At 49.5% G+C, this 24,599-nt stretch overlaps 4 protein-coding genes across 4 annotated transcripts; 3 read left to right on the top strand and 1 right to left on the bottom strand.

Annotated features, from left to right (window-relative positions):
- The first annotated feature begins 1,288 nt into the window (after window positions 1-1,288).
- On the top strand, window positions 1,289-1,576 carry LOC136567149 (feather keratin 2-like). Its single transcript, XM_066566654.1, has one exon. It carries the CDS (start codon window positions 1,289-1,291, stop codon window positions 1,574-1,576), a length of 288 nt encoding a protein of 95 aa, XP_066422751.1.
- Window positions 1,577-4,613: 3,037 nt separating this feature from the next.
- Window positions 4,614-8,345, bottom strand: LOC136567473 (feather keratin 1-like). The gene is made up of 3 exons (XM_066567100.1): window positions 8,321-8,345; window positions 5,335-5,372; window positions 4,614-4,922 (listed from the first exon to the last, which is right to left on the bottom strand). Exons 1-3 carry the CDS (start codon window positions 8,343-8,345, stop codon window positions 4,614-4,616), a joined length of 372 nt encoding a protein of 123 aa, XP_066423197.1.
- On the top strand, window positions 4,900-8,631 carry LOC136567472 (feather keratin 1-like). Its single transcript, XM_066567099.1, has 3 exons — window positions 4,900-4,924; window positions 7,934-7,971; window positions 8,323-8,631. The coding sequence occupies exons 1-3, from the start codon at window positions 4,900-4,902 to the stop codon at window positions 8,629-8,631; spliced, it is 372 nt and encodes a 123-aa protein (XP_066423196.1).
- A 3,861-nt stretch (window positions 8,632-12,492) lies between these two features.
- LOC136567430 (gametocyte-specific factor 1-like) lies at window positions 12,493-21,386 on the top strand. The gene is made up of 7 exons (XM_066567048.1): window positions 12,493-12,877; window positions 14,821-14,918; window positions 16,819-16,945; window positions 17,562-17,648; window positions 18,287-18,347; window positions 19,535-19,615; window positions 20,316-21,386. Exons 1-7 carry the CDS (start codon window positions 12,856-12,858, stop codon window positions 20,365-20,367), a joined length of 528 nt encoding a protein of 175 aa, XP_066423145.1. The 5' UTR covers window positions 12,493-12,855; the 3' UTR covers window positions 20,368-21,386.
- Window positions 21,387-24,599: the final 3,213 nt, after the last annotated feature.

Here is a 24,599-nt window from a genome sequence, read left to right as displayed (position 1 = left end):
AGTGTAATTTTGGGTTGGCCTTGTGATGTGCTGTGGGCAGCCCATGAGCCAACACTGCTGAATTCCCCTCCAGCAAGGGCAGCTCCATCCACACCTCAGCCAAACCATCTTCAGTCACTGGGCTGTTCCTTGTACAGAGCTCCAGGCAGCTCAAACAGAAATTGCCCTCAGCATGAACTTGTTACCATCACTCCCACAGCTCAGGGGGCTCTCAGGACAATTAGCTTGGTTTGGAAAAGCATCCTTGGCTAGTATGGGGCCAAAGTGTAGGGTGATCTGGGGAAAATGGGAAGAGCAAGGTATTTTCTGAACCTCCACACACCTCTATGAGAGTGAAAAGGGACCCAGCTCCATGAGGCATCTCAAGGAATCCTGGTGTTCAGGAGAGCAAAGTTATTTTCCCTCACAACTGCTGGTGGCACACATTGGTAACCCCACAATGCAGGCATGAGAGGGGACAGCCTTGCCAAACAAACTGACACAAGAGGAGAAGACAGGGAGGGGATGTTCAGCTGCCTGCAAAGAGGGTAGAAAACAACCAGAGCATATTTCCTAAATAGGTGTCAACTGTCTGCACAGACCCCTCCAGCATGTGCAACTCATCTTCTGCACGTCCTGATGTGTCACTGCCCAGAAAAACCTTGGGTCTTTCATCTCAGTGCTTGAAATAATCCTTGGAGGCCAATTAGTCACGTAAGAAATGAGGAAATTAAAATGGCAGAGCTGATGGAAACAAAAGCACAACCTGTGGCATCAGGGAAGATATTTTCCTTGGGAGGCAGGTCTGTAGGAAAATTACTGTCCTTGTGCAGTGACAGAGGGCCTGGGGCGGTGCAGGAGCAGTATAAAAGCAGCACCTTCTCCTCACTCTCTCATCCACTCCTTCAGCTCCATCTTGTTGGGAACAAGGTGAGTTTTGAAGACTTTCTTCTTGTCCTCCTTTTCTAGCTCTTATGGGGTGTCTCTGCAAATACCTCTCTGTCATATTCTGGGGCTCCAAGAATGCTTACTCTGGGAGAGGAAAGGATGAAGAAAATGGGGAGAGGAAAAGGTTCAGACTTTGCAGAGACGTCTCTGGAGCAGTGGGGTATGTGGGGTCCTCCCTGGGCCTGCAATTCCTGTTGTGCTCTTCTGAGGGAAAGGAGATGCCTCTGGGATCCTGGTGAAGTCTTTATGGATGAGGAAAAGGGACTCCCTCATGCAGGGGGGTGACACATTCCATTTGAAACATCCCTCATGCCTTGATTTTCCCTTCCCTCTCTCCCAGGTGCATCTGCAGCCCCAAGCCATGTCCTGCTACACCCGGTGCCAGCCCTGTGGCCCCACCCCGCTGGGCAGCAGCTGCAATGAGCCCTGTGTCAGGCAGTGCCAGGACTCCACCGTCTTCATCCAGCCCTCGCCCGTGGTGGTGACCCTGCCTGGGCCCATCCTCAGCTCCTTCCCCCAGAACACCGCCGTGGGATCCTCCACCTCTGCTGCTGTTGGCAGCATCCTCAGCTCTCAGGGAGTGCCCATCAGCTCTGGGGGCTTTGGCCTCTCTGGCCTGGGCAGTGGCCTCTGTGGCCTCCCCTGCTGAAACTGCTCCACCTGGGAGTCTCCACCTGGATCCCCCTCTCCTCCCTCTTTTGACCCATTAAAGCTCTGCTGCATCCCAGCCTGTGCCTCTGTGTCATCCTTTGCCCTGCAGACACTCTCCCAAGGCAGAGATGTTGCCCCAGGGATGTTTTTGGGGGGTGTTGTTGGGGCTGGTTTTGCACTGGCTGTCAACACAGGCTGGCATTGGGAGTGCTCAGTGTGCACTGAGGGGTCCTCTGGGTTCTGAGTTTCCTTGTCTCAATGGATCTGAAAAGAATGGTAAAATCCCAGGATGGGTTGTGTTGGAAAGGACCTTAAAGCTCATCCAGTTCCATCCCCTCTCATGGTCAGGGACAATTTACACGATCCCAGATTGCTGCAAGCCCCATCTCAGCCTGGCCTTGAACGCCTCCAGGGATCCAGGGGCAGCCACAGCTTCTCTGGGCACCCTGTGCCAGGTCCTCCCCACCCTTGTTATAAAGGATTGCTTCTTGATATACAGTCTAAATTTACTTTCTGTTAGTGTGAAGCCATTCCCCTTGTCCTGTCACTACACATATTTTTGTAAATAGTCTCTCTCCATCTTGACTGTAAATTCCCTTCAGGTACTGCAAGACCACAATTACATCACCCCAAAGCTTTTTCTCTCCAGGCTGAGCAACCCCAATTCTCCCAGCCCTTCCTCACAGCAGAGCTGCTCCATCCCTCTGACAATCTCAGATTCCTCTGGACTCGCTCCAACAGCTCCACGTCCTTCCTGTGCTGGGACCCCTGAGTTGGAGGCAGCTCTGCAGGTGGGATCTCACCTGTTCATGGCAGAATCCCCTCCCTTGTCCTGCTGTCCAAGCTGGTTTGGATGCAGCCCAGGACACAGTTGGCTCTCTGGGCTGCCAGAGCACAGTTCTGGTTTGTGGCAGGCCTATCATCCCATAGGCACCCCAAAGTTCTTCTTGGATAGAATAGAATAGAATAGAATAGAATAGAATAGAATAGAATAGAATAGAATAGAATAGAATAGAATAGAATAACCCTAGAACTTAATAAAATTATCCTGCATAGTCCAGGGACAACCATGCACCTCTGTCCTCTTTAAGCTGAATGTTTGACACATGTACTCAGCAGTGAATGAGTTACACACAAGACAAAGGACCAGTTTCCCATCAGGCTCCAGGAGGTCCCATCCTAACCACAGGATTCCCAAAAGGAGGGACACAGTGCAGTGGGCTGCCTTCTCACAGACTGTGTTCCCATGGAATCACAGATTGGGTTTGGTTGTGTTGCCCAGAAAATCAGATTTGTGACCCACTCCACAACAACTCAATAGTCACACACAGCACAGACATTGATTATTTATGTTAGAGATGCACAAGCCTGGGTGCTTGGTGGAATTCCTCAAATCAAGCATACCCACCAGACTTTTCATGCCATTATTTGTACTCAGAAATTCAGAGTTAGAAGCTTTCCAAGTACAGCTCTCTATTGGGATTGGGTGCTGAGTTCCATACAAGAGACACAACCCCAGCTCAGGAGAAGGCTCTTCACCTGGCCACAGGGTCTTTTTGACCTGTAGGTGTGACTTTCAGTATTGCAATGAACAGAATTCAGCTATAGGATACATGGACCTTGAATATTCTGTCAGGTTAGCAATGTATGCATAGGCACACATCAACATCTTCATTTACTACATCCTTAAAAACTTCTTTTTCCATGGATGTCCCAGAGTAAGAGATGCTAACTGCAATCTGCTCCACTGGCACACAACATCTTGATTTGTTACTGTTGTGCTTTAGGGATGGTATTCTCCAATTTAGTAGTCTTGCTAAAAAAAAATCCACACCAACACTGGCTTCCCCTTCCCTTCCAGCTGGAAGCACAAAAGTCAAAGATCAAAGGTTGAGATAAGAACAATTTACTGGAAACAGCAATGAGACAAGAAAACAAACAGTAACAGCTACAATATTAATACCAAAAGCTATGAGACTAAGAAATTATTTACAGGAAAGTGAAACAATTTCAGGTGGTTTCACCCTTCTTCAGGGTTTTTCCCACTGGGAGGAACAGCCTTCTTCCTGGAAGCAAGAGAATAAATATGGAAAGGACATGAGCTGGAATGATAACATGGAGGTCTTGCCCATGCCCCCTCCTGCTCACCTGGGCCAAACCAGGACAATTACATCTTTAAGGTTTTTATTCCCTGATGTCCTTGATTAGGGGAGGCAGCTGCTGCCTGTTCTGCTGGTTAGGGCTCCTTTTTTACTGAATTAGGCTGGAAAGTACAGTAAGATCTTTGTTGTGGCTTGACCATGGTATTCTCCATTTAATGTTTCAAATAAAGCCATGTGCTGCTCTCACCCCTTCCCCTCCTTCTGTGGAGGGCTGTGGAGGAGAATTGTAGGCACAAAAACCAAAGATCACAGGCTTAGATAAGTACAATTTACTGGAAGCAGCAATTAGATGTCAGTAGAGAAAATTAGAAAATGGAGTTTCCTATTGCATCATTAAGAATATTTAAAGTGAGCCTGTGTTAACACCCTGTGAACAACCATCCCCCACAATCCCTTCCCACAACCAGCACCGAGCAACACCTCTCATTTTGGGCATGTTGGGAGAGGATCTGCAGGGGAATAAATGAGAGGGAAACATGGACTGCGATGCAAAAGAACTTTATTGAGTCAAACCAGGAAAATTAGGTCAATCCAAGGTGAGGGGCCAATGCAGAGAGCACCAGGGGCAAACAACAGTCTGTTGTGTTTTGCAAGCAGGTGCCCACAAAGGAGTGCAGAGCCAGCAGTGCTCCCCAGGATGGCTGAGTGGGACTCACAGCCCCGGGGAGCACAAGGGAACAAGGACACAGGAGGGAAAGGAGAGAGTGGCAGGGGACAGAGGCAGGCCTGGGCTGTGCTTGCCAAGAGCCCAGGCTGGCCCTGTCCCTCTGCAAGGGCTGCAGGGCTTGCTCAGCCCCTCAGGAAGCACCAAGGCCATGCTGCGTGCCCAGGGCGGTTCCATCCTGGAGTGCCTGGGTTCCTTCCCCAGCAGCTTCAGCAGGGGAGGCCACAGAGGCCACTGCCCAGGCCAGAGAGGCCAAAGCCCCCAGAGCTGATGGGCACTCCCTGAGAGCTGAGGATGCTGCCAACAGCAGCAGAGCTGGAGGATCCCACGGCGGTGTTCTGGGGGAAGGAGCTGAGGATGGGCCCAGGCAGGGTCACCACCACGGGCGAGGGCTGGATGAAGACGGTGGAGTCCTGGCACTGCCTGACACAGGGCTCATTGCAGCTGCTGCCCAGCGGGGTGGGGCCACAGGGCTGGCACCGGGTGTAGCAGGACATGGCTTGGGGCTGCAGGTGCACCTGGGAGATAAAGAAGGGGGAAGCAGAGTTGACTGCACTATGTCAGTGCAGTCTGTTGGCACACCATGATGGAGAATAGCAAAGAGATGGAGAAGACAGCAGGAGGATGCTTAGAGAGACCCAACCCCTTCACTGTTTGCTCAGGCTCCCAAGAATCTCCTTAAGAGTGACCAAGTGCAGGGACTTCCACACCTAGGCCAGAACTCACGAGAAATCACAGACAAAACCCAGCCTCTCCCCATGCACAACAGCTCAGGAAACAGCTCATCCAAAACCCAACCTCTTTCCATGAACAACTTCTGCCCCTTCCCTCTCCCATAGTAAGGAGTTCTCAACAACCCACATGGATTTAAAGCACAGAATGTGATCAGAAAGCCCAAAGGAGGAAGAAAAGCAAGGGCTTCAGACTCACCTTGATCCCAAGGAGATGGAGGTGAGAGGAGTGAATGAGAGAGCAAGGAGAAGGTCCCCCTTTTATACAGCTCCTGCAGTGCCCCATTCCCCCAGGCACTGCACTAGGACAGTAATTTTCCAACACATTCACCTCCAAAGCAAAATATCCGCCCTAACGCCACACGCTGTGGTTTGATTTCCATCCAGGCTGCCATTTCATTTCCTCATTTCTGACATGCTTGCTCTGTGCTGCAGCTCCTTCCACGTGTGCCAGGCCAGGCCTGAGCACCCCCGGGATCAGAGGTGTCCCTGCAGGCACAGGAGGTGCCCCCAGGCCGGAGGGTCCCTGCAGGCAGGGGATGCTGGCCCAGGGCAGTGCCTTGCCCCTGGTGGCAGCTGCCTCTGCACGGACAGCCCTACTGCCACATTTCTCTTCACAGAGAAAAGCAAGGCACAATTCTTCCAAGGGTTACAGGAAAGGGGAAGGTTCTTAAAGGCTTCTGGGTCTTGGACTTCATTTTAGTATCCCAAGAAAAAACCTCCTGATATTGCTCAGAAAGTGGGGTAGGGAAAACCTCCCCTCCTGAGGAGGAGGATCAGCTGTGGGTGCATTTAAACAGAGTGGAGCAATGTAAGTGTGTGAGCTGGTGATGGGCACAGGAGTGTTGGTGTCAAAGAAAGCACCTCCGAGCCCCCTTTGGGAGGTGCCAGCAGTCAGGGAACGCTTCAAGTCAGGGTTAGGTCAGGGATGATTTGAGTACCAATGTACAGACCCTGGACTTCAAACATGCCAACTCTTCCACTCACATCTGGCAGGTCAGATGTGCCTTCACAGGCACCTGTGGAGAGATCAGACAAGCTGGCAGCATCTTATGGGGCACCTCGTGGATCAAAAAGACATGAAAAGTCAAGGCAAAACACAGGAAAACAGGAGGAGATGCTGATGGAAGGAGAGAATGGACACAAGGACTCATCTTCCTGGTGAAAAGACACCGGGCTGTGGAGGGGAGCTCTCCTGGAGGCTCAGGAGCTGAAAGAAGGGGTTTCAGAAAACACTGCCCCACTGCTGTGGGGTCAAAGCTTTTGACATCCTGAGGTCCAAAGCTCTGTAGCTTCTGCAGGGAATTGGGACTTTCTAATGCTCCAAATGCCTCCTCAGTATACAGAAAAACCCAGCTCCACTGGAAAGGGAAGGAAACCTCCTCCATTTCCCCACATGTGAGAGCTTTGGGGAAACTGCAGTGCCACATGCCTGGGGATGCTCAGGGAGGGGATGTGCTCAGAAAAGCCCTGGCTACAAAACCTGCTCTCAAAATACACCATGGACTGATGCACTGCCCTGCCCTGCAGACATGGAGGCAGCTGGGATGCATCCCAGAGGGCAAGGGAATGCCTTCAGTAGGCAAATTTCCAGGGGGAGACTCTCCCTACCAGTGGCAAGTCATGCTCTAATTTTGGGTTGGCTGTGTGTCAGCCTTTTGGTGTGAGGCCAAGGCAGGAGGGTGTGATGTCTGCAGGGCTGTCCAAGGCAGGGCTGAGTCTCCCTCCAGCAAGGGTGTCATACACATCTTTTATGAAAAATCCTTTCCTTAGGATTTTTTCTCCTGAGAAGCTGAGAGGCCTCAGGAACAAAAGGTAAACAATGGTTATCTGCTGCTGTGGAATGCAACAGGTGCAGCTGGGATTGGTCTCATGTGGTTGTTTCTAATTAATGGCCAATCACAGTCAGCTGGCTCAGACTCTCTGTCAGAGACACAAGCCTTTGTTATCATTCTTTGCTATTCTATTCTTAGCTAACCTTCTGATGAAATCCTTTCTTCTATTCTTTTAGTATAGTTTTAATATAGTATATATCATAAAATAATAAATCAGCCTTGTGAAACATGCAGTCAGATCCTCATCTCTCCCCTCATCCTAAGACCCCTGTGAACACGGTCACACAAGGGCAGCTCCATCCTGGCCCAGGGAAATGGGATGCTTGGCAGCTCCCTCACACATCACACGTGTTCTCAGTACTGACAGCATGTATTGGAAAAGTGGCCTGTGCTTGTTGTGTCATCCAGGTCAGGCTCCACATTGTGCAGCCAAAGGGCATCGTGGGTGAGGAGAGAGGGAGAACAAGGAATGGTCCAGACACCCAACACCTCCCTCACACATTGAGGAGCAACCCAATGGGTAAACCCAGAGATCTCTTTGAGACTTGATTCCTGCCAATGATCAGAGAATTAATGAATCACAGAATCAGAAGGATTGGTAAAGTGTGACGGTGTTCACAGGGGTCCGAGGATGAGGGAAGAGATGAGGATCCGACTCCATGTTTCAGGAGGCTTGAAAGACCTCCAAGATCATTGACTCCAGCCATTACTCATGTGTTCCTGCAAGAAAAATCGTTTGGCTCTCATGCCTTAACATGAAAGGGATCTTCATGACCCAGTGGGGATGTCAGAAACGTGGAAATTAAATTATAGCATTGATGTAAACCAAAACACACCCTGTGGCATTAGGAAGGATATTTTGCTTTGGAGATGAGTCTGTAGGAAAATTGTTGCCCTGTGCACTTACTGTGAGCCTGGGGCAGTGCAGGAGCAGTATAAAAGGGGCTCATTCTCCTCACTCCCTCATCCACTCTTCCTCTCTCCATCTCCTTGAGAACAAGGTGAGTCTGAAGCTTTTTCTCATCCTTCTCCTCCTCTCGTGGGATTTCTCAGTCTATAAATGCTTTTTTTATCTTATATGGATTCTTGCCATGGGTGAGGGAAGGAGGCAGAAGGTGTAACATGGGGAAAGGCTGGGGCTTGTCTGAGGTGCTTCCAGAGCTATGGACCAGACAGGGATCTTCCTTGGGTAGCTCTTAGCAGGGCTCTTCTGAAGAAAGGAGAAGCCTGTGGGTCTCTCTATACAGCCCCTGGGCTTGTCTCCAGTTCATGCCTTTGGTCCCTCATGCTGGGGTGCCAGGCTGATCCTCACCCACTCCTTGTGCTCTGCTTCCCCCTTCTTTATCTCCCAGGTGCATCTGCAGCCCACAGCCATGTCCTGCTACACCCGGTGCCAGCCCTGTGGCCCCACCCCGCTGGGCAGCAGCTGCAATGAGCCCTGTGTCAGGCAGTGCCAGGACTCCACCGTCTTCATCCAGCCCTCGCCCGTGGTGGTGACCCTGCCTGGGCCCATCCTCAGCTCCTTCCCCCAGAACACCGCCGTGGGATCCTCCAGCTCTGCTGCTGTTGGCAGCATCCTCAGCTCTCAGGGAGTGCCCATCAGCTCTGGGGACTTTGGCCTCTCTGGCCTGGGCAGTGGCCTCTGTGGCCTCCCCTGCTGAAGCTGCTGGGGAAGGAACCCAGGCACTCCAGGATGGAACCGCCCTGGGCACGCAGCATGGCCTTGGTGCTTCCTGAGGGGCTGAGCAAGCCCTGCAGCCCTTGCAGAGGGACAGGGCCAGCCTGGGCTCTTGGCAAGCACAGCCCAGGCCTGCCTCTGTCCCCTGCCACTCTCTCCTTTCCCTCCTGTGTCCTTGTTCCCTTGTGCTCCCCGGGGCTGTGAGTCCCACTCAGCCATCCTGGGGAGCACTGCTGGCTCTGCACTCCTTTGTGGGCACCTGCTTGCAAAACACAACAGACTGTTGTTTGCCCCTGGTGCTCTCTGCATTGGCCCCTCACCTTGGATTGACCTAATTTTCCTGGTTTGACTCAATAAAGTTCTTTTGCATCGCAGTCCATGTTTCCCTCTCATTTATTCCCCTGCTCAAAAGAGGAGCAAGACTAATCGACAAGAAGAGAGATTTAATCTGTGAAATAGAGAGCAGCCAGCAAACTGTATAAGTCACATCCAGGTGTTAGAAAGACAACTTGCTCCTGGAATTGCCTTGTTAAGGTTTAGGCTGGACATGCTTCATTGATCTCAGAGCTAGGGAGAGGTTAACAAAGCTTATGAAGGAGGGCAAAACACTGTACAGGACACCAGGAATGTAGAATTTACAGCTTTCAAGGACATCTGACAGAACTCCCAAGATAAGGAAGAAACTAACAAAGCCAACTCAAGAACAGTGTTGAAATCAGTTCCAAGTGGGTAAAAGATAATTCCAGCAGGAGCAGGTCACAGCCACCAACACACAGACCACTGACCCAAGAAACCCCCTGACCTAGAAGAAGAGAAAGACTGAGTATGGGGACTAAATAACATGAGAAATTAGAGAGTCATTAGCCAACAGAAGAGAGAATACTAATTAATAAAAGAGCTATGTTACGTGTAGCCAATGAACACTAATTCCTTTGTTGGCTAAAATGTATAAATAGTAAAAACTTTTCATATTCGGCATGCTTGATTTGTGGAATTTCTCTGAGTACCCAGGCTTGTGCAATTCTGACATAAATAATCAATATTTCCCTAGAGTGTGTAATTGTTGGCTTCTTACACGCCAGGTAATCAATGCAATTTTTGTGGGCAACATTATCAGTGTTTTTCCCATACTAAAGTCAAAGCACAGCACTGTGCCAGCTACTGTGCAATCACAGGCTGAATCAACTCCATTCCAGCCAAAATAATTTGTCTTATGTGGTGTGGTGATTGGCTTTGGCAGATGAGGAATGGATATTATGTCTCTTAAAAGAAGCTTTATAAATGTTTAAAGTTCTTTTGATGTGTGACTTTTTGTCCTCCCTTTATTCCTCTCTTCTCCCCTCTGTGTTGTTGCCACCAGACAATCCTGTGTTATAGATACATATTATAATATTCGCTTTTTACAAATATTAAAATGGATTTTTTACGTATGGTGTTAAAGTTACTTTGTTATAAAGATTGTTTTTATTTCTGTTGTTGATGAAGCTTAGACACAGTAGTGAAATAGCTGACATCAGTGTGCTTGTGTTAAAATGCCTGCTTGGATGGGGTAACACTCAATGAACACAGGATGAGGACACCTGTACAGATCTGCCAACCATCAGCACTCACTGTCTGAAGACAGAGTGGACCAAGGCCCAAAAACTGGAGATGATGATAAAAAAGGACTAAAACCAGCACCCAAAAATACACATGATCTGAAAAGGTGAATCCAAGGAGCAGCCAAGCTAAACAATAATTGGAACATATAAACTAGTTTGGGGGAAAAGTTTACTCTGCATGATTGTTTATTAATATGGCACAGGCTGATGTAATTAAAAGGTGTTTAAGGGGTATCTCCAAAGATAACAGGGTGCTCTTAGCTGAATGCCAAGCACCCAGCCATTTTTAACCCTTTGCTTTATTTGTCTCCTACTGTCTTTTTATTAAACTTTTAAAATTTTCACAGGAGAGTGAAGGTGTTTTTCACACCTGGGACATGTGCAGGGAGGGTAGCACATGCCCCTTGCACCAGGCAGCTGGGAATGGGGCAAGCCTGTCACTGGGGGGACTTGGCATTGATATAAAATTTCAATTTTATATCTTTTATTGTAAAGAAAGAATCAAGCAACACTGGGTGGCCAGGGAATCACTGCTCTACTCACAGCACACACCACTTTCAAGTTCAGCAAAGTATATATACTGGTTTTAAGCCTACAAAGCATTTTCCAATGTGAAAAATGCTAATCACCTGTTTTTAAAATTTTAAAAGTTTAATAGTAATAAAATGGTTATAAAAATAGTAATACCATTAGAGTAATAATAATTTGGACGAATTGAACTAGGACAATATGAGACAATAAATACAAAGAGTTACAGACAGTCCGGGTACCTTTTCTGGGCAGCAGGAACCCGAAAAAGGACCCCCGTTAACAAAGGATTAACCCTTAAAAGCAACAGCCTGTTGCATATTCATACACCTCATACATGATGCATAAATTCCATTCAAATACAGGATTCTGTCTGGTCATCATCAGCTTCTTCCTCTGAATCCTGACAGCGCCTTCGAGGTGGGAAGAAGTTTGCATCTTCTGATAAAAGGGCAATAAATTCTTTTTCTCTGAAAGATTCAGGTGTCCTGTGGCTGCTATATCGCTGCGAGTCCTTTCTTTAAAAAAAGTATCCTACATAGCTTCGTTTCTATTTTAACAATTTTTATAACCTAAAACTATATTTAAAACAGTACTTAAAAGAGAATTAATACAGTATCACTTTCTAACACAACACATATAATATCCATTTTAATATTTGCAAAAAACCAATCATAAAATACATGCATTTTTCACACCAATGTGCTTGGTTAGTACAAATCAGCAAATACCAATAAGCTGGTGTTATAAATAATCAACAAGAAAGCCAAATTAATAATGATAGCAAAAGATTTTATTTTTGTGACCGAAAACGCGGTCCTCGATAGCCACAATCAAAGAGACAGTGTCGAGTTCGGGATTGGCGCTGGGTAAACCTCGATCCGACCTCTATGGCATCGAATCCCCTCTGTGCACAAATGCCATCTCCAGCAGGGCTCTTTTATACAGTTTTTTCTGCCTGAGGCAGAGATGCCCCCATTTCTTTTGTCACTCCGCATATGCATGAAGTCTCTTTTCTCTATGCAGGGCTGGACAACTCTTTCTGGGAGGTGGCAAGTGTTGATGTGAGTTATGGAACTCTGTATTCAGATGCATGTTCCTGACATTACTTCAGTTATCTTGACTGAAGATATTTATCAAGTGTTGATCGCTCTTGGGTGTTCCCAGGATAGTCTGAGAAAGGCCAATCTCCGCACTGGCCACGTCCTTTTGCTTTCTAATTAGGCTTTCTTTCCTTGCTGCCATCTGGAGTTTCACAATTTCGATGTGGCAATCTCTCTCCTGAGTGTCAGTGGTCTTAGGCTTTTGGATTTTTGTTACAACTTTATTTTATACATATTTCATATAAGCACGAACTACCTCACACTACATATTACAATAACCAGCGCCTAAGGCTGCAGCAGTCCCAGTTAAAAACATCAGGGTTGAGTCTAAGCCTAGACTCATCATAAGCCTAGACTCGTTCTATCTAAATGGGCTCATTTCTGTGCCGAGCATTCCCCAACATTGATTTCTGTGCCGAGCATTCCCCAACACTGATTTCTGTGCCGAACATTCCCCAACACCTCGGGGCGGTTCCAGGGTCCCGGCCCGGGTTGGGGCCCAGCGGCGGCTCCAGGCCCGGCCGCCCTCGATGGCGCCGCGCGCGCGGCGTTGCCCCGGCAACCGCGGCTGGGCGGGACAGGCGAGAGCGGCCCCACAGCCGGACCCCACAACCGACCCCGAGGCGGACTCGGATCCACAACCGACTCCGAGTCGTGTTCGGACCCACAGCCAGCCCCACAACCAACCCCGAGGTGGACTCGGATCCACAACCACCCCCACAGCCAACCCCGAGGTGGACTCGGACCCACAGCCGGCCCCACACCCACCCCCGTAGCCAGCCTTGAGGCGGGCTCAAACCCAAAGCCGACTCCGCACCCGCCCCCGCAGCCGGCCCGGAGACAGCCTCGGACCCAGAGGCGACTCCACACTCCGCCCCCACAACCAAGCCCGAGGCAGACTCGGCCCCCACAGCCGACTCCACGCTTCGCCCCAGAGCGGACCCAGCCCCAGAGCGGACCCCAGCCGGCCCCGCCATGGAGCTCGAGGAGGACTTCGGTGAGGCTCGAGGCTTGGCTGGGGAGGGACGGGGAAAGCGCCCGTCGGTCGGTGCGGGCATGGCCGGGACACCACCGGCGTCACTGGGGTCTGTTCCCCCTGGGGCCGGGTTTGTCCCCCACCCCGGGCCATGTCTGTCCCCTCTCGGCCCGAGTCCGTCCCCATGCCCTGTGCCCGAGCCGGGCGGGCTCTCTCCCGGTGATTCCAGCTCGGGTCGCCCCACCAGGTGCAGCTGGTGCGGGTGCAGAATTTGACTGAATAAAGCGACTTTGTTGTGTCTGGTTCGAGCGTGGCTTGCCCCGGTGTCTCCCGGCTCAGCCGCTCCAGGCGGTTTTGGGATCCGTTTCAATGCAGGCGCAAGGATCTCCCAGCACGTGGCATTGCTGTGGTGCTGCCTTTGGTGGTTTCAGCCGTGTATAAATTACGGCTGCTTGGCTGCCTGAGCTGCTCCTGTGCTGCCGAGGGCTCTGCTCTTCCTCTGCTGCTCCTCTCTGCCCCCTTTCCCTTCACTGGCAACGCACTTGGTCTTGTGGGGCGCCAGTTCAGAGAGAGAAACTATTGGAAAAATCTGTAACAAGTAGTGTTTAGCCTTGTGAATTCCTTAAACAGACAGTGCTTAATCCTGTATTTCCATATATCGGTGATTAACATGCACTAGTGGGTATCTTAGCTGTGAGAATAAGGACTGTGTGCCTGATAAAGGGTGTAACTTGGCCAGACCCCATAGCTGGAATGCGTTCAAGGAGAAGAAACCCTCCTCAGAAGGGAGCAGGGGATGTTTGCAGGAACATCCCCCACGTAGCCAGTGCTGAAAAAAATGAATGCTGCTTTCTCATACTGAAATAACAGTGTTAAGAGTGTTTAATTTTTCACGTTTTCGGTGACAAAGCCACTTGTGATTGCTCTTCCAGGGGCAGCTGGGCCAATGCAAAGCCAGGTGCTGTAATTCCCCCGAGTGGGCTCTTGAGGTGAGAGGTGCTCAGAGGCAGCAGCACTGCACAGCCTGTCTGTCCCTTCTTTTTCCAAGTTCCTCTTAGCCTGAATTCTGCTCGTTGGGACTTCTGGAACAGCATTTTAATAGCTGCCAGGCTGGGGCCTGATGGAGCCACGTGTGTGAGAGAGAAGAGCAGAGGCAGTGCCCAGAGCTGGGTTAGCTCCTGCATAATGAAATCCTAAATGTGCTGAAAGCTCCTGCAGCAAGAGTGGCAGAGCAGAAAGGATGGGAGCAGCCCAGGCTGCTTGGTGTGTACCCCACAGGCAGTACTGGGGCCTTGTGTCTCCTCCTGGCTGCCTCTCTTCCTCACTGAGATTATGCATATTTATTAATATTTATATTTTAATTTATTTTACAGACAATTATGTATGCATGCATTCACGCTGCTTCATATTCAACGTTTGTTCCTCAGTGTTTTTGCTGCTTTAGTAAGGTCTCAACTCCTAAATAATTACATGATTAAAAGCTTCAGAGTCACATGGACCATGTTAGGCACACTGCTACCTCCAGAATGTAACTCAGTTCCTTCACATTCTGCCTCCAGCAAAACAAGCTGTTGATGTAAAAAAGATTTGGTTTAGCTGCTGGAGGTGCTGGTGGATGTGCCATGATCCCACTGATCCTCCTCCAGGAGAGCTGGGAAGTGCTGCTGGTTTTTCCTTGGAGTAAGGGTGGTTGCCTCCCTATTAAGGTAACCTAAAGAGTTATTACACTCACTGGTGCTGACTCTCCTCTGTTTTAACTAATGTCCCACTTATGAGAGCTTCAAGTTTAATTAATTTGGTTATGCAAAGCAGGTGCCTGCCTTAATGAATGGTTTCAAACTAAGAGCAACTGGTTGAACTCCCTCAGACCACAGCCCTGATGTGGTGCTGTGGGGTTTTCCCCAGTGTGTGAGTGATTCTCATCTTCCTAACCAGATGCTCTTCCCTGTTCTCTGTTCCACCAGATATGCTGGATCCAGAGAGGTTAATCCAGTGCCCTTTGGTTAAACACCATTGGATCAGAGCACGGAGGTTTCCCTATCACCTGGTGAAGTGTAAGGAGGTGAGTTGGACAGGCAGTGACTGAGTGACTCTGTGCTTCCCTGGGTTCCTGCCTTTCCTGACAGTAGCCCTGTTTAACTTTTATTTCATAGAACTTGAGGATTTGATTAGTGACAGCTTCAGGCACACAGGAATTCACCTGGGACCGTGTTCACAGGGGTCTGAGGATGAGGGGAGAGACGAGGATCTGACTCCATGTTTCACAAGGCTGATTTATTATTTTATGATATATATTCTATTAAAACTATACTAAAAGAATAGAAGAAAGGATTTCATCAGAAGGCTGGCTAAGAATAGAAAAAGAAGGAATGATAACAAAGGTTTGTGTCTCAGACAGAGAGTCCGAGCCAGCTGACTGTGATTGGCCATTAATTAGAAACAACCACATGAGACCAATCCCAGATGCACCTGTTGCATTCCACAGCAGCAGATAACCATTGCTTACATTTTGTTCCTGAAGCTTCTCATCTTCCCAGGAGGAAAAATCCTAAGGAAAGGATTTTTCATAAAAGATGTGTGTGACATTCACCCATTCACAGTCTGGCTCTGTTGGAAGGAGACAGAGATCCTTCATGGTTAGGTCAGGGAGGAGACTCTGGTCTCTTCCAGCAGCTCACAGGGAGGCCATATTCTTTTTTCCACTTTCAGGATGAGGTGGGACAGTGATCATCAAGCAGATAAAGCCAGTGTCTAAGTAATTAGCAGAAGAGCTTGGGGATTGTCACTGGTCCCTCTGAAGATGCCACAGTGTGTTATTTGCAGTGGCAGGGGTGGAGATTGTCCCTCTTGCTTGGGACAAGTTTGTTGAGTTTCCTTTGCATCCCTTATGCATAAAATCCAATTAACACTTCCACCCAGCTCAGTGCTCTGTACAGAACACAGCCCTGACCCAAATGGGGACACTGCAAGCAGAACAAGTTGGATTTCTTGGCTGGAACTGTTTAAGAATCATGGAATCACAGGATGGTTTGGGTTGCAAGGGACCTGAAAGCCACCCCTGCCATGGCAGGGACTGCCCCAGGCTGCTCCAAGCCCCGTCCCACCTGGCCTTTGGCACTTCCAGGGATCCAGGGGCAGCCCCAGCTGCTCTGGGCACCCTGTGCCAGGGCCTGATCACCCTCCCAGGGAGGAATTTCTTCCCAATATCCCACCTAACCCTGCCCCCTGGCAGAGGGCAACCCCTCACTCGTGCCAGGTGACAGCAGGGATGGACACCTATGGACATGGCAGCCCTGGCTGTACCAGGCAGGGAGTGCCAGGGGCCCTGGGTGTGCTGAGGGCAGGGATCAGCAGTGGTGCAGCCTTGGGTGTGGGTCTAATCCCTGCCCAGCAGAGCCAGGCAAGCACTGGTCCAGTGCCAGAGCTGGGGTTTTCCCAGTGAGGCTCTGTCCCTTGCAGGAGATCATTTACTGTAGTGACAGCTGAGCTCTGCCACTAGAACTGGTGCCTGCCATCATGGAAATGCAGGTGGAGTGCTGCCAGCTCCCTGGTTCTTCTAAAAGGCTCACAGCATTTCTCTGCCTGTGTGCCCAGTTAGTTAAAATACACCTGAAGGGTTTGGATTTGCCTGATGTCCCTCCCTTACTGGTTTTAAAATGGTTTCATTTGTGCTTTAAGCCATGCAGTCAGTATCACCTGCACTGCAGGGAACTGTAGGGAGTTTGCTGAAGGTCTGTTCCATTTCAGTCAGGATGGCTCAGTTTCTGGGAATGGAAGAAAATTCTTTTTCATTTCCCCTTTTGTATTTAGTGAGTGTCTAACCAATACATTGCAATTTCTTGTTCATTTTTGTATTTTTCAAAGCAACACCACGAACATCCCAGTCTTTTTTTCCTATGTATCAACAAGAGGTAAGTGAATTTGACAGATGTGGCACATAATTTTGGTTTTCCCTTGTCCAGAGCAACCCTGAAATTGCAAAGAAATTGGCCACATGTCCCTTCAACGCTCGTCACCTGGTTCCTCAGGCTGACCTCAGCAACCACATCATGAAGTGCAATGACAAAGCCTTTGTGGAGCAAGATGTGGGTAAGAGACCCCCTGTGCACCCTGGGGACTGAGGTGTCCTCATGGAATAACCCAAAAGTGGGAGGCAAATGGTTGTCTGTAGTTTTATGTGACACAGCAGCTTTGGGGAAACTTGATCTTATTTGCTTGGCTTTATGGGGCAATTTCTTGGGGATATGGCAGCTGCTCTGGGTAGGCTTTGCATGTATTTTGTTACCAGGCTTGTTGAATGGGAAGGTTTTACCCAAAACCATGCAGGAAATGTCTCTGGAAGGAGGAGTGGGATGCATTAATGCCACAAGGATGGGCTGCTCCTCTTGCAGAGCTGATCTCCCTTTGACTCTTGCACACCACAGGGCACAGTTTTCTGTCTTCTGAAGAGATGCACAGGCAGTGATGCCTGCATCCATGTCAGCAGGTTTCCTCTTCACTCCAGAATTCCTGCTCAGAGTTCCAGGGAGCAGAGTCTTCTTCTCTTTTTCATTAAAAAAAAAACAAATTTGAAGTTGCTGCATTTCAGCTGTCCCCAATCTATTTGCTTTGGATGGGGCTTGCTCTAAAGCCCAGAGGTGTTTTACAGGTTTAGCCAAAGTGTTTAATGGATTTAAGGGTCACTGTGTTTTCTCTCTTCCTGAAGTGTGCCGGTCCTCTGAGTCCTCACAGGAGCAGCTGAATAATGGGAGCACATGGCAGGCACCTCCAAGTGCTGAAGACTGGGAAACAGGTGAGGAACTTGCCCCTCTGCTGCCTCTCCCTGGACAGAGTGAGCCCAGCAGTGCTCAGGGCTGCCTTGTAGGACACTTTGCTTATGCTCCTTCCTATGAACATGGATCTCTGCACCCAGCAGGGTTGGCTTGCTATAGGGAGCAATCCAAAATGCCTTCCAGAAGAGATTTCCAAGCATCCCTTGCTCCCATAAGAGCTTTTGTGCCTTATGTGTGGTGATAGCAATGGAAACATGTTCCTCAGTGAAGCAGACACATTCCTCATAGGTCAACTTTGCCTCCCTCTTGAACATGTGAAAATATGAGTGAGATATTCCTGATCACCCAATCCCTGAATGGTTTGGCTTGGATGGCACCTTAAAGCTGATCTCATTCCATGGCCTGGGACACCTTCCACTGTCCCAGGCTGCTCCAAGTCCCATCCAGCCTGGCCTTGGGCACTTCCAGGGATCCAGGGGCAGCCCCAGCTGCTCTGGGACCCTATGCCAGGGCCTGCCCACCCTGCCAGGGAACAATTGCTGCCCAAAATCCCATCCAGCCCTGCCCTCTGGCAGTGGGAAGCCATTTAAGGCACTGATCTGATGGTGGTTTTTGGGGTTTCTTAGTTCTGAGCCACAACATCTGCTCTCTTTCACAGACTTGCTGGAGGGATCTGAGTCTACTTTTGTGTGGGGTGTGATCAACTCTGCCATGAACAGGTAGGGAATGCAAGTCTGATTCTTACATCAGTTTTGTTGATACAAATATTGCAGCTGTCTCCCAGCCTCACCTTGATGGAGCTGCCTTTGCTGCTGTAGAGCCCTGGGAGGAAATGCTGCTGGTTCAGTGTGTCCTCCTTCCTCACATGGCCTGGATCAGAGCAGGAAACCCTCAGGAGCACTGATACTGCTCCTGCATGCCTGTGGCAGGCTGCTCTTCCTGCCCATGGCCTGTGTTCAGGGACTGATGGATGGCTGGGCAATGTGCAGGGAGAAAGGTTGTCCCTTTGAGTCCTTGGGAGATCCCTTGTGAGCTCCTTCCTCCTGGGGCCTGGTAGATGTGCTGGAGTTGGGCTCTGTGTCAGTAGAATCCTCCCCTTGTGGCCTTTCCAAAGTGTGGCCAGAGTTTGGGGCAGGGGGAACAAGGAGCTCAGGAACAGGAAGGGGCTGCCCTGGCTGGCAAAGTGCTTTAAGGTTTATTTAATAGGTTTATTTAACAGGTTCATTTACAGTCCAGCAATAATCCTGCCCCAGCAGCTCTGAGTTCTGTGGGAGCTCTTCCAGAGGGGCTGACAGCAGCACTGCCTGGTTCCACCTGAGAGACTCCTTACAAAACCTTTGAGTGTTCAGAGCTCTCCAGCTCTCCTCAGCACCACCAGCAGGGTGGCACAGAGTAATGGTTGCCTCCTCATGCCAGCTCTCACCAGATCTATTTCACACCCAAGATAGCTCAGCTACCTTAGAAAACATAAAATCAGCAGGATGGCTTCTGTGGTAGTGTTGGAAACAAAAAGGTTTTAATAAAAGGCAAAATAACAAAACTCTTTGCAGAGAAAAACTGATCCAGGTGCAAGAGGTTCTTGCTCCTGGTAAAACACCTCACAGAAGCAATTTAGTTCCTTGGTTCTCTTCTTTTTCTAGTGAATTACTTAGGTGGGACTTCTTGGCTCCTGTCAATTGGCTCTCCTTCAGTTGGAGGTGAAGTCCCCCAGGTCTTTGAGGTGTCTTTTTCACCTAATTGAAGAGAGAAACTTCTGGGCTTTTTTCCTTTTTAAGGGGACAAAGGATAGTTTTGTCACTCCATCAAGAGGAAACACATTCCTGTAGCACAGCACCATCCCCCAGGGCCTTGCTGCAGTAAAATGCATGAATGTGAGCCAGAAGTAACCAAATTCACTCAATTCCAGCCCCATCAGTGACCAGAACAACTCATTGCCCTCCCGGATGCGGCCCCCCGAGACCCTCCCATACAGTGTGTCTGCAGGCCTGTGAGTACTGAGCTCCTGAAACCTCTGTGGCAGCACTTGGTGGAGGGGAACAGAGCAGCTGCTGAGGGAATTGCTGCTCAGATCATCCTCTGTGTCCTTCTTTGAGGCATCCTCTCTGTTTCCTTGCTCCATTCCTGTGGCCCAGGTTAGGCAGAGCTGTTTCCTGGCCACGTTGGCTCTGCCTCTCCAAACACAGCATCCCCATTATCCCCTTTCACCCCCACCCTGCCCTGACTTAAACTAAATTGTTCCTTTGCTTTGTGCTCTGGTTACTGTCAGGCCCAGCTAAGTCAGAGCTGAGGTGAAACTGGGTCCTTAAACCAGCACCAGTGGGGGAAAAACGTACCAAATTCCATCTGGGGGAGGGAGAGAAGGAGCTCTAATGCTGAAATCAAAGATTTTAATTTGCCTTTAGCAGCAAAGCAACAGCTTTGAGGAATGATTGTTCTGGTTCCCACTGGGAGCAACTAAACCTGGTGCTCTCAGGGCACTGCAGGCACAGCTCCTGCACAGCCAGGGACTGCAATTCCACAGTGTTGGGCTGAGTCTGGCAAACCAAACTGAAATGTCCCTTTTAGACAAGCCTTGTTGCCAAGGGAGCAAGTGCTGCCTCTGCAGAGGCCACTGTCCCTTGGGGGAGTGGGGGAAGTTGTTGTATCTTTGTCCATCTGATGCAAAAATTGAATTTTGTCCTTTCCAGAATTCGGAGTATTAGTTCCTCCCCTTGGAGTGTAGTTTTGCCCCAGCAGTGAGTGTCTCCCTGGTTTGGACAGAAGAGCTCCTGCAGAAGACAGACATGCTCTGGACCTGATGGCAGGACTCTCTACACCTGGCTTTTGTTGCCTGATATATTTCTTGTAATATTTGAATATGTGGAACTGTCCTTGGTTAGCAGATGTTTCCCCCAATTTGTTTTAAAAGTTACCCTCACCTTTATTTGGTGAATTTTGTTACTGTTTTTGAAAAAAATAGACTGATAAATGTACACAGAAACCTTCCTAGCCCAAGCCTGGGTCATGGTGGCTCCTGTGAACAGGAAAAACATCACAATTGCCAAGTCTCTGTTTTTTGTAACAAGAAAACTTAAAAGTATTTTACTGTGCATGCACATCTTGTTTTTATTTTGTTGGGGTCTGAGTTTGTCCACTCAGGGTATGACAAGCATTCAGGTTGGGTTTTAAACTGTGTTGTCATTTGCAGAGACTGCTTTGAGAGCATCCTGACCTTGACTTTTGCACCTTCACACCTTCAGCTTTGCCTTTGTCCCCTTGGGCCTTACCTTTGTCTCTTGTGTGTGAGGGACTTCCCCAGGCAGACCTTAACAGAGAATCCTCTGCAAAGTCCTTGCATTACACACAACTCCAAACAGGGGAAGTTTCAGGAGGACACTGAGGTGCTTTTTCCAGTTTCCATTCGAGTTCTGCAGTTTTCTAATGCTTGAAACGTGTTTGAGAGCTCTCAGATACCTGTTCTGTATTGGGGGAGGAAGGGAGTAGGAATGGTTTAAATCAGTAAAAATGCATGTTTGGGACTGAAAATGTTCAGATCAAGCAGTCTATTTCTAAACATGCAAAGTACAATATGGGATCTGAATATACAACCATAAAGAATTAAGAACCAGACATGATGTTTGTCTAGAAAGAGATTAATGCCTTCATAAAGACTGGATTTCCACCATCTGTATACTACCACTAGAAAATAACACACATTGACTTGAATGTGCAAAATTAATATTCTTGTAAGTTCTGTCAACTTATGTCAAGGTTCTTGTTAGCAATTTAGAATAAAAATGTTTTAAATTCCCTGCAGCTGCTTTTCTTTGGAGTCAGTAAGTGCTGACATGGGAAGCTCTTGGTGAGACCAATCCCAGCTCCACCTGTTGCATTCCACAGCAGCAGATAACCATTGGTTACATTTCATTTCTGAGGCCTCTCAGCTTCTCAGGAGAAAATAATCCAAGCAAAAGGATTTTTCATGAAACAGGTCTGTGACAGTGCCCTCTCCTTGGCCATTCTGTGCTGACCTCTATCCTTACCATGTCCTGTTCCATCTGTGCCTTGGCTTTCCTGACCCCATCCCCACACACCCAATGCAGACATCCCATAATGACCCAACGCAGCAGCTCCTTTTTGCTGTGTCCAGCACAGCCAAGGGCTCTGGCAATATTCCTGCCCTGTATTTGCAGCTCCAGGGTAATTTCCAGTCCTGCTGGGCTTTAATTTCTGCTGCCCCTTTCCAGAACATGCATAGGACTCTGATCCCTCTGCTCCCCTTCCTTTCTCTTGGCCCTTCCCCTCCCCAAGCCAAGGCACAAAGATTTCCAAGAGGGGTGGAACAGGAGCCCAACAATGCTGGGGGCGAAGAGGGAATCTCCATGCCAGGATTTTCTGGGACTGGGACATCTCCATGCCAGAATTCCCTGGGATTGGGGAATCTCCATGCCAGGATTCCCTGGGACTGGGGAATCTCCATGCCAGGATTCTCTGGGACTGGGGAATCTCCATGCCAGGATTCTCCTGGACTGGGGAATCTCCATGCCAGGATTCCCTGGGACTGGGGAATCTCCATGCCAGGATTCCCTGGGACTGGAACATCTCCATGCCAGGATTCTCTGGGATTGGGACATCTCCATGCCAGGAATCTCCATGCCAGGATTCTCTGGGACTGGGTTATCTCCATGCCAGGGAGCCCCATACCAGAATTCCCTGGGATTGGGGAATCTCCATGCCAGGATTCCCTGGGACTGGGGAATCTCCATGCCAGGATTCCCTGGGACTGGGGAATCTCCATGCCAGGATTCTCTGGGACTGGGGAATCTCCATGCCAGGATTCTCCTGGACTGGGGAATCTCCATGCCAGGATTCCCTGGGACTGGAACATCTCCATGCCAGGATTCCCTGGGACTGGAACATCTCCATGCCAGGATTCTCTGGGATTGGGACATCTCCATGCCAGGATTCTCTGGGACTGGGTTATCTCCATGCCAGGGAGCCCCATGCCAGAATTCCCTGGGATTGGGGAATCTCCATGCCAGGATTCCTTGGGACTGGGACATCTCCATGCCAGGAATCTCCATGCCAGGATTCTCTGGGACTGGGACATCTCCATGCCAGGGAGCCCCATGCCAGGATTCCCTGGGATTGGGGAATCTCCATGCCAGGATTCCCTGGGATTGGGGAATCTCCATGCCAGGATTCCCTGGGACTGGGGAATCTCCATGCCAGGATTCCCTGGGACTGGGGAATCTCCATGCCAGGATTCTCCTGGACTGGGGAATCTCCATGCCAGGATTCCCGGGACTGGGGAATCTCCATGCCAGGATTCTCTGGGATTGGGACATCTCCATGCCAGGAATCTCCATGCCAGGATTCTCTGGGACTGGGACATCTCCATGCCAGGGTGCCCCATGCCAGGATTCCCTGGGATTGGGGAATCTCCATGCCAGGATTCCCTGGGACTGGGACATCTCCATGCCAGGAATTTCCATGCCAGGATTCCCCTGGGGTACAGAGCTCATCACCCACGGACCTTGTGGAGAGAAAGTGAGGCAGGAGCAGGGAGCTGACAGAGCTTTTCCCTTTACCCACAACACCTTCACCTTTTATGGCCTGGGAAGAGATATTTTCCTCCTCCAGCTGAGAATTCCAGCCCTGGGCAGTGTCACCATGGGCTTCTAAAGGAGGTTGATTTTTAACACATCCCCTTGAGCTCGGACATTCCAGGGTTAACCTGGGGAAGAGTGAACAGGGAGAGGCAGACACAGAGCAGGCTTTGGGCCAAGTACAAACATCCTCTGGTACTTACCTACACTATCTTCCTTCTAAATTAATTCTGTCCCACCCAATCATCATCTCTTATCACTCATTATCTCCCCCTCTATTCTGCACATACCTTACCCCCATTTCACTGGGTTTAAGTGCTCAAATGCTGGTTTTAAGTGCTCAAATACTGAGTTGTTTCGTCTGTTTAAAAACATTTCCCTCTCGGATTTAACCCCAGCCAGCAACTAAACATCACAGCTCACTGCCCCCCACACAGGGAGATGGGGGAATTGGGGGGAAAGGAGTAAAACTCACAGGTTGAGCTAAGAACATATTAATAATAATAAAAAATAATGAGAGAGGGGGAGATATAAAACCCAAGACAGACGAGTGCTGGCCAGTACAGTTGTTCAGCACCCTCTGACCCCTCCCAGCCCATCATTCCCAGTTTATACACTCAGAATGACTCTCTGTGGTGTGGAATATCCCTCTGGCCAGTTCAGGTCACCTGTCCTGGCCCTGCCCCCTGCCAGCTTCTCGAGCCTCTGCTCACTGGCAGAGCCTGGGAAACTGAAAAATCCTTAATTTAAACACAAACCATTGCTGTGTTATCAACATTACTCCCATACTAAATCCCAAACACAGCCCTGGGAGCAGCTGCTGGGGAGGAAATTAACTCAATCCCAGGTGAAACTAGGGAGTAAAACCTTCCCTGGATTTATTCCACATGCCCAGTCCCACTCTCACACACTCCTGGAGCTCCTGCCCCATTTCCAGGCTGCTCAGGGAATCAAAGCCCCTCAGGGGCCCACCCTGGCCAGGACCCAGTGCAGCCCCATCCCAGCACTGCCACCTCTCCATCAAGCTCACACAGACAGCACTGACAACTTTCTGCATTTTTTGCTGGTATTTTCTGATTTAATAAGTGTTTTGTAGCTGTGGGGATTGGAATTACTTCAAACAGACCTGAAGAGCAAGAGGAAGACAATCCAACCCCTTGATCTCACATTTTAAATCCACAATCTCTTTATCAACAGCCACATTTTGCTCTCCAAGCTCTTCCTTCACTTCTCCTTTTTAGAACCCACTCACCTGCATCACTGGCAGGTAGAGAGGACATCACCCACCCATTTCCAGCTCCCTTTCACCACCAGCTCTGGGGCTGTCCCACCTGGAACATCCCACATCCAGTCTGACCAGTGAGGCCCAGTGTGAAAAATACG

Source organism: Molothrus aeneus, chromosome 28 (genome assembly GCF_037042795.1).
Source record: "Molothrus aeneus isolate 106 chromosome 28, BPBGC_Maene_1.0, whole genome shotgun sequence".
Classification (NCBI taxonomy): domain Eukaryota; kingdom Metazoa; phylum Chordata; class Aves; order Passeriformes; family Icteridae; genus Molothrus; species Molothrus aeneus.
This window is presented reverse-complemented; position numbering and strand designations above follow the sequence as displayed.

Excerpts from the sequence above, each read along its gene's own strand:
- LOC136567430 (XM_066567048.1), top strand. The coding sequence starts at position 12,856 with ATGGAGCTCGAGGAGGACTTCG. Across the intron at positions 16,946-17,561 it reads CTTTGTGGAGCAAGATGTGG|TGTGCCGGTCCTCTGAGTCC; the intron begins GTAAGAGACCCC and ends CTCTTCCTGAAG. Across the intron at positions 19,616-20,315 it reads TACAGTGTGTCTGCAGGCCT|AATTCGGAGTATTAGTTCCT; the intron begins GTGAGTACTGAG and ends TGTCCTTTCCAG.
- LOC136567149 (XM_066566654.1), top strand. The coding sequence starts at position 1,289 with ATGTCCTGCTACACCCGGTGCCAGCCCTGTGGCCCCACCCCGCTGGGC.
- LOC136567472 (XM_066567099.1), top strand. The coding sequence starts at position 4,900 with ATGGCTTGGGGCTGCAGGTGCACCT. Across the intron at positions 4,925-7,933 it reads TTGGGGCTGCAGGTGCACCT|TCATCCACTCTTCCTCTCTC; the intron begins GGGAGATAAAGA and ends CTCCTCACTCCC. Across the intron at positions 7,972-8,322 it reads TCCATCTCCTTGAGAACAAG|GTGCATCTGCAGCCCACAGC; the intron begins GTGAGTCTGAAG and ends TTTATCTCCCAG.
- LOC136567473 (XM_066567100.1), bottom strand. The coding sequence starts at position 8,345 with ATGGCTGTGGGCTGCAGATGCACCT. Across the intron at positions 5,373-8,320 it reads TGTGGGCTGCAGATGCACCT|TCATTCACTCCTCTCACCTC; the intron begins GGGAGATAAAGA and ends CTCCTTGCTCTC. Across the intron at positions 4,923-5,334 it reads TCCATCTCCTTGGGATCAAG|GTGCACCTGCAGCCCCAAGC; the intron begins GTGAGTCTGAAG and ends TTTATCTCCCAG.